The following is an 8,675-nucleotide window of genomic DNA, read 5'->3' on the forward strand; positions in this document are numbered from 1 at the left end:
TAAATACTTACTTTATTATTAAATTCAAGAATAATTTCAGTATTAAATTGATTTTAAATTGATTTTGAATTGATTGTAGAATTGATGATAAATAATTGAGTGGTTTCAAATTACAAGAAAAGATGTATTGAGCGAGGTCAGGTAGTGGCACAGGCCACATTTGCGAGGTCAGCTTACATAACGAGGTCAAGTGGCGCACTTAGCGAGGTCAAGTTTTCTGCTTCCTGCAAGGTAGCAAGCAACCTTTCAATCAAGCAAGCTTTACACCTTCCACAATTTGCAGGCCACACTGGAATGTGTCAGCACATCATTCCAGCGTATACAGTAACTACAGATTTAACTTGAATAGGTTTAGATCTATCACTTTTTCAACTAAATAGTTACACCGTTGAACTCTATAATATGAATCTGACTGCCAGCTTGGCATGCTTGGTATCCGGCCAGGTTAGCGTGTATAACCCCGGCCAGAGCCGTCCAGGGTCGTACAAGCTGGCACTCTACGGATTTATAGGGCCCTGGACGGGGTCACCGAACAGGCCCTAAAAGTTTCATTGTGTGACACTGTAGCTAGATTATATTATTACATGTGTGAATTGTGAGGTGATTACTGTGGTAACACTGCTGCTACATTCCTCTCACTCACCTCTTCAATGTTTGTTCTCTACTCCAACACCTGCACTTATAAATCAATATAGAAGAGAGTCAAGCTCGCTAATAGCTCACAGATACACTCCCTCCGAAAACAGAAAAATGTAAGATAAATATGCCAAATTCCAAAAATTGAACAGCAGCCCCAAAAACATTTTTCACAAAATCCCCCAGAACTTCTCCGATCCAAATGTTCCCGCAATATCCTTCTTCCACGGATCATCAAAAGCAGAAAACAAAAACAATCCAGCATCATCATCATTCGCAAATGCGTTGTTCAAACTCTGCAGCGCCAGCTGCTGGTTCTTCTTGGACGGCACTGCCTTCCCATTCGATTGTCCGGATTTCGGCCAGCCGGATTCCGTAATAATAGTCATCTTTCCCCCTCCTGCAGCAGCAGACACACGCTTCATCTGGTCCTTGACAAACTCCCCCGCACGAGACGCGTCGATATTGGGGTCGAAGAAGGCATGGCAGTTCGCAGCACAGTAATCGGAGGCTTTGCAGAGTTCTGGGTGGTCGATAAGCGCGACGAAAGTGTCAACAGTGACGACAGGGCCTTTGTAACCCGCTCCGCGCAGTTTCGAGCGGGCGGTGTTTACTGCTTTGACGACCGCATCGGCAGAGGCTTGGCCGTTGTTTACAAGTTCATTGCCGATAGAGACTGTAGTGATGATTGGCCAGGCGGATTTGGCGCCCTCAATCAAAGTGTGTAAACCGTTGTCGAGATCGTTGATGTCAAAGATGCCGGCGAACAGTTTCTTGTTGTGCTTCTTAGCGGCAGCTACGATTTTGGGGACCTGATCGCAGTCAACGCCGTAGAAACGAATGACGTTGTATTTGCCTAGTTTGGAGAAGTCGTCGTCGATTTCCTTCTCAGATTTGCATCCGCCGTCACTTCGGTATGGGGCGTAGCATACTCCCAATCCCTTCGTGGGTAAGTTAGGGGCCGCGGGGTCCTTCGGAGATGATAGTGGTGGTGGTAGAGGGAGTGGAAGTGAAGGTTTACTGGGCGAAGGAAGTGGAGGCAAGTTGGGTAAGTCAACAACGTTAGATTTGCCTCCAGGAGGTGTGGGAGCAGCAGCTGAAGGTGGTGGTGGAAGTGGAAGTGGAGGCAGTGGTGAAACTGGAAGTTGGACATTTTTGGTTGCTAGACCCTTGGGCGAGTGGAGGTGTTGCGTGACAGTGGACAGCGGAGCCGTGTAAGTAGACACCAGGCCTTTGGTCTCAGTTTTAATAGGTTTCCCATTCTGGTTGACCCAAACGACGACCCCAGGCACATCAACGATGACATATTTAGTCAAGGTCGCGCGCTTGGCATTTTGAGGTCGGTAGGCTGCCGTCAAGATATATCAGCTTCCAATCTCATGGCTAAGTTTAGTATAGTAGTACATATTACAAGCAGAAAACAAGAGAACTTACGTCTCGGGAGGGCCTCTGTTACTCCTAGAAAAGAGAGCGCGGTAATAGTGAAGATACCAGTCTTCATTGTCATGTATTTACTTTTGTGCAATGTATGTGAAGATTTCCCAAGGATGGATGGCCCTCTATGTGGGATGAGAGGAGCGCTGTGTGTGCATTATCAGTCAGTCAAGAGGAAGCCGTAATTACAAGAGCAGAGGTAAACAAGTATATGTAAATGCCCAGAATGCAGCTTTAAAACTTTTCAGCGACCCTCGTTCTAATTAAATGGAGCAATATGAGGACAGCCTTGACAGGGAAGAAAAGGTTGGATCTCACAAATTGACACGATAGAAGGAAACTTCACTCACCCGGAAATAGGGCATACAACAAGTGGGTTGAATATATATCTCCACAGCCCACTGATTCGAAGTTCACGAGCTAGTATAAGTTGTGAACGTGAGACTGTTTTCGTGGTGGTATTTAGCCCCAGCAACAGGAAAATGAGACCCTGGCCACTCCAGTATATCAATATGTTGGTGTGTGCACGAAGAAGCTAGGGTTGTATTTGTCAACGCCGGCGATATGAACGACGGGATTCTTTCCTTTTGCAATGAAGTGCAAGGTTGTTGGAGCTTGATGAAACAAGCTAATTGAGAGATTGGCGTTCAAGAGATTCACAACGCATGGTTAAGTTTGTATTTGTAAAAGATAGGACTGCTTCGCAGGGGCGAAAGGCAAGGGTGTCTGAATAGGGAGGGTATAAGGAGGGACTGAGTTCAATATATCACTACCAGACGAAGCAGGTAGGTATTCAGGAGGCCATCGCGCACTGGGTGCAAGGTCAAAGCCGAGGACTCCCTCAAGAAGTAACGAAGGTAAGTAGAATAAAATGAATGATAAAAAATAAAAATCCCCGACTGGAGAAATCTCAGACACTAGTTGAGCAATGACAACCGAGTATAGCTCGATAAAGACTGACTAGTAGTGAGAAAGATAAAAGCTTTCAAAAATAGAAAAGGAGTGGAATAAGCCGGGGCTCACAAAAAGGAGCATTACCAGCAGCCAACCCCAGGCTCGGCCTGAAGAATTTAAAACAGATAAAAAAAAAAAAAAAAAAAGAAGAAGAAGGAATAAAATAAAGTAACGAGTGTTATGTGAAAGAAGTACAGATCGACTTAGTTTAGAGGCGAACAAGATGGCAACACCAACACCGGAGTCGCGGAGAAAGGCGACTTCAGGCAGCGCATCAACTCTTGCCAACAAAGGGAATGAATGATGGTCTGAGGAGATTGAGGTGATAAGGACAGGCAATGGCGGCGTTGAACTGGAAAGAAACGAAATCGGCCAGGAACGCAACATGATCCAGTTTTATTTTTCTTAGGGTGTGCAAGAACTGCTATACATATTGGAACATGTACATGTGCTTGTTAGTAGTTGGGAGTTGGCGATGGGGTGTAGAGATTGGCTGAGCGGTAACCCAAAGCAGGAAAACACGGTAATTTCTTTTCTCCTTTGAAGAGAAGATTGTAAGTAGCAAAAAGGCGAAATCGGTAAACTGATTAAAGAAGTGCCACATATGTTGCCCTGAGGAGATCCGATACCATTCTCTTTCTCTACGCTTTTGTCGGTGAGTTGTCCAAATGGGACGTACCGTACCTCATTCTCACCGTTTGTGCGTAGTTGTTTATGGGAGTCGAATTAACACCGCCATTTCCCGTAGACGTCTCCGCGTCCGTGTTTGTCCGGTTTCATCATCTCATCTCCTTATGGCTTGGATGCTTGTCGAACGGGATATGCAAGGTAGACAGACAGCCAATCAGCAGGGTGTATCCTCGGCGCATTAATCAGCGACTGCATTATTGAACAGGCAATGCAGCCAACTGTAGCGGCCCCTATTTAGTGAAGATTGACATATAGCGTTCAGAGATACCCCTGTATCACTGTATCAAAAATCTAACTGAGGGTCCAGGACAAGAGAGCGAAGCCAAGCGCAGCATTGATTTTTTTTTTTCTTTTTTTTCTCCTTTGGAGCCACGACATCTCAAACGCGACACAACCTTCTGGATTTTCGTTTTCTGTTTCCCTCATTCGCTGCTTTGTTTCGTTGGCAAGTTTTCCGGGACGCCCCGTTTTCGTTCCCAAGAGAGACTTTCTCAAGAGAGACGGGGCAAATTCCAGGAACCAAACCAGAGTAGTTGGGAATATCAAATTGGACTGAACGTCGGGTCTACCTAACCAGCTTGATCAATCGACACACGATGCGTGACACAAGACTCTGGCTTGGCAGGGGATACCCGAGGCTTGATGCGTTCATTATTCCAAAGAGGCCTGGTCAAGAGTACTGTTGCGATTGTAGCGCAAACCTAACAGGACAGCAAGCTGGCTGACAATGTGGCCTTTTCCGATCTGTTCATTAGAAAATAAGGTCGCAGTTGAGGTTTTATGTTGCTTCTTTGTTTGGTTTCAATGTAGCGTTCTATTTATAAGGAAAACTGTCCCGGATACAACTAAGACATTATTGTTGTGAAAAGAGACTTGAGGCGGCGTTGTTGTTGTTGTTGTTGTTGTTGTTGTTGTTGTTGTTGTTGTTGTTGGTTCTCTTTGTGCATGTGAGTGAATGGAATGGTGTTGGATTCCCAAGTCGGTTGGCCTGATTTGGTTGTCGTGGGAATGAGGCTCTTAACCAAATAACAGGCTGCAAACAACAATCCTCTCTACTAAATAATAGTACACTCCCGTTGAATTAGATGAAGCGAATGAGAAGATACACCTTAGTTAAAAATGATATATATAAAAGAAGAAAGAGTAGAACCCTAGCCAAAAACCCGCTCCCAACTACATACGCTCAATCATCCCGACTGCCAACTGTCAACGACTCATCCTCACCCACGTATGGAGCTCAGGTACGATGGAAAAACCAAACCCAAAAGCCCAATCCAATCCAATCCAAGCAGGGAACGATCCAACAAGAAACTTCCTTCTTCTCTCTTTTTCAAAATTTTGAGAAAAACTTACCCTAACCTCCCCAAACCCAAACGAGAATCACCAGCTAGCAGGTTGCTGATGTACTACTTCACCTTCCTCTTCCCCTTGGGTCTCATTGATTAAATAACAAACGCAGTTCATTCAATAAGCAGTCCTGTTTCATAGAATGACATGTTGTGGAGGGTGGTACAGAAAAACTGGGTGATTGAGGACGCATCCTTAGTATGGGGGGATCGATTGGGCAGAGCAGAGGGGATAAGACGGGCTGACCAGTTTGATGTAAGCCGTATGACGATGATGGTGTCGAGGTTTTCTGAAACATCGAACGAATTATTGTATATGGATGCATGTATGTATATACACACATACCTGGGCCGGCACATAACCAGGGAATTGGAATTGACATGAAATATCCTGTACAGATAAGCAATCTCTGCGGTTACACTTATGGGGTTCATACATGTAACATTATCCTTGAGGAGCCCAGGAAGGGAAGGGGGAACAGAATCAACAGGCGTCGGACAGGAGTGAACAAGAGTGAAGCTATGGCCAGTAGTTCGCGCCAGTCTCGTCGTAAACAAGGCAACATGTATTGACAAAACGGGGAAAGAAAAATAAGGAGGATAATAGGGTACAGGTGAGTTGAACAAAAGTAGGTGACCAGGTGAATAACATTATTATATAAGAATATAAAAACCCCCCCCGGGGGGGGGGGGGGGGGGGGGGGTGGTACTGAATTACAAGAAGTCTCCCAAGCCTTTATCTTAGTAGTAGAAAGAAAAGACAAAACCAAAACCCCACAACCATGCGGGAAAGAAGAAGAAGAAAAAAAAAGCCAGCATCATGAAAATCAGAAAAGAACGCTGGAAAGCCCCCAAGCCCCCATAAAGCCAAGCCAGCCGCACCTCGAAACAAATATCATCGCCTCTGTCTGAGAACCTTCGTAATAGCATGGCGGATTACGGTTCCCGCCTTCTCAACCTCCTTCCGCGATATGCCTGTCGTTAAGCTTACTTTGAGAGCAGGAGGGGCGGGAGTTGCAATGCGCTTGGGAATCACGTCGTCCTCGATGGCCTTACAACGGGTGATGAGGACGCCATTGGCGAGAGCCTGAGGAACGTTTTATATGTTGGTTAGGCTTGGGATGAGGTGAATGGTATTTAAATTGGCAGAGAAAAGAGAAGAAAGAAAAGAAAAGGCGCGGGGAGGAAAAAGAAAGAGAAAGAATAAAAAAGAGGCTAAACGGAGGAGAGACGACGAAGAATGTGAGGGAAGGAAACATACCTCGTCAACAATATCCTGGATCACAGCCACCTGATCCTCATTGGAGAGCTTCTTCGCCGCGACAACACCCGGTTTCAGCACGAGATGGATAACCGGATTCTCCGGCGCAGACGTGCAGTAGACGTAGTCACTCCGCGGATCCAGCTGGGCCCACATCGCCTTGATATTCTCCCGCAGCTGCGTGATAAGGTCGGGACTATTCTGCAAGAGGGTGATGGTTTCACTAGCCGTCGTGGCCAGCAGGGCGGGAAGCGCGGCGGAGTAGCAGTACGCGCTGGCGGAGATGCGCTGGTGGTGGACAATTTCTTCTGACCCAGCGCAGAAGCCGCCTCCAGCAATAAGGGGCCCGGCCAGCGAGCCGACGATCATATCAACCTCTGTCGCGTCGACGTTTTGGTGTTCTGTGATTCCGCGGCCGGTGCGGCCCAGGACGCCGAACGAGCAGGTCTCGTCCAGGACTAATCGGAATTTGTAACGTAATTTAAGCTCGATCTTTTCATTATGAAAAGTTAGCTTCTACAGCTGCTTTGCTTGTCACAACGGCAGACCAAGGGATGAAAAGGGGCAAAAAGAAAAGAGGTAGACAGAAAAGTGCGAGACGCACAATAGCCGGTAAATCCACCATATCCCCCCTGCTCTCAAACAGCGCCTCGGTAATAATAAACCTTCTCGTCAAGGGCTTCTTCGCCTGCTCCTTCGTAATCTTGTTCAAGACCCGTTCCAAATCCTCCATATCATTATGTTCATACCAACGCACGGCGCTACGCGAGATCTGTATACCCTTCCGAATGGCATAATTGACTCCTTTATCCACAACAATGATATCACCACGCTTCGAAAAAGACGGGATAACACTAGATATCGTAGAGAACGCTTGCGCGTAGACGATGCAGGCAGGTACGCCTAGGGCGGCCGCAATGTCTGCCTCAGTGCGCATGTGTACGTCTTGTGTTCCATAGAAGCCGGGTGGTCCGCAGGGGCCGACGCCGTATGTGCGGAGGGTCTGGATAGCTTTTTCCTTGAGGTTTTCGTTCGTGACAAGATTATAGAAGTTGTGAGAGGCGAGATTGATCACGGTGCGGCCGTTGGTGAGTTTCGACTTAGGGCCTGTTGGTCTGTTTATTTTGAAAGCAGAAAAAAAAATGTTAGCACGGTGTGTAGTATATGGAGTCACAATATCGTCTTTATTTTGGCATTTCGCTCTTTTAAAAATTAAATGAAAAGAGAACAACACATACCCAGCGAGCACAACCCGTTTCTCCACTTCCGCCTCATCCCGCGCTGAAGGAGCCGTTACAAGCGGTTCCGGAGTCCAGTCCTCAACCAGGTCATCAATTTCCTATATCCGCAACGCATCAATGTAACCAGCCAGCCAGTTAGCACAATGAAACCAACCCAACCAACCCAATATCAATATCCCATATCCCATCTCATACCAAGCTTGCATCCCCTAACCCGCAATTCCCCCACGCGCCAAAAAAAAAAAAAAAAAAAAAAAAAAAAAAAAAAAAAAAAAAAAAAAAAAAACTAACCTCCTCCGATAACGGCACGAAATTCGGCTTCGTTGAATACTTGGGCGCAAGCAGGTATCTCACCGCGAAGAGGAACAAGAATAGCTCGACGGCGGAGCGGACGGGGTCATTTTGGTACGACGACTTGATGTAGCGCAGGAGGATGGCGGAGCCCGGCACGCGGTGGAACTGGTTGCTCAAATCGTGCAGGTACTCGAGGAAGAGGCGTTGGGTTTCGTGCAGGTCCATCATATCCTGTTCTAACCTTCTTATCTTTTAATTATATATGTTATTCATTCGGATAACGGGGTGAAGTGGGAAGTGGGAGAGGGGAGAAGGGAGGTGTCCGGGGGTTAGATTGGGGGACTATTTGAAATTGCCTGCGGTGACAGAGAGAGGGAGGAGAGGGTTATTAGGTAATAGAGGTACAGTACAAATCAGAAGGGAGAGAGGAATGGATGAAAGGAGGAGATAGGAGATTGAGATATCAATTAATTAGGGCATGGGGGGAGAGAGAAGTTCAAGATAGGTTTTCTTGAATGCGGCTCTCCATTGTCCGAAGGAGACAACATGTCACGTGAGTTTATCACCTGGCATCCTTACCGGAAGAACGTAGGATTATTACACGACCGGATTATGGTTGTTCCATCATTTCAATTGGCAACACGGTCACTGAGCTGTAAATCATAGTATAATGATGAATGAATGATGAAATCATCATAAATAAGTTATAAACTGAAAAAATCAAGTATTATATTTAGTAATATCACTGAATTCAATCTATACAATTACTAATTTTAAAAATTATCTTATTTATCAGTATTATTTTCTATTGAAAATTAT

The 8,675-nt window shown here is 46.0% G+C and overlaps 2 protein-coding genes across 2 annotated transcripts; both read right to left on the reverse strand.

The window, feature by feature from the left end:
• Positions 1-256: 256 nt before the first annotated feature.
• On the reverse strand, positions 257-4,620 carry BDCG_08329 (murein transglycosylase). Its single transcript, XM_045424111.1, has 3 exons — positions 2,421-4,620; positions 2,071-2,216; positions 257-1,984 (listed from the first exon to the last, which is right to left on the reverse strand). The coding sequence occupies exons 2-3, from the start codon at positions 2,141-2,143 to the stop codon at positions 807-809; spliced, it is 1,251 nt and encodes a 416-aa protein (XP_045272895.1). The 5' UTR covers positions 2,144-2,216; positions 2,421-4,620; the 3' UTR covers positions 257-806.
• Positions 4,621-4,808: 188 nt separating this feature from the next.
• Positions 4,809-8,434, reverse strand: BDCG_08330 (serine palmitoyltransferase). Its single transcript, XM_045424112.1, has 5 exons — positions 7,854-8,434; positions 7,560-7,660; positions 6,926-7,436; positions 6,322-6,813; positions 4,809-6,147 (listed from the first exon to the last, which is right to left on the reverse strand). Exons 1-5 carry the CDS (start codon positions 8,082-8,084, stop codon positions 5,956-5,958), a joined length of 1,527 nt encoding a protein of 508 aa, XP_045272896.1. The 5' UTR covers positions 8,085-8,434; the 3' UTR covers positions 4,809-5,955.
• Between the last annotated feature and the right edge of the window lie 241 nt (positions 8,435-8,675).

The sequence above is a fragment of the Blastomyces dermatitidis genome, assembly GCF_000003525.1.
Source record: "Blastomyces dermatitidis ER-3 genomic scaffold supercont1.11, whole genome shotgun sequence".
NCBI lineage: Eukaryota > Fungi > Ascomycota > Eurotiomycetes > Onygenales > Ajellomycetaceae > Blastomyces > Blastomyces dermatitidis.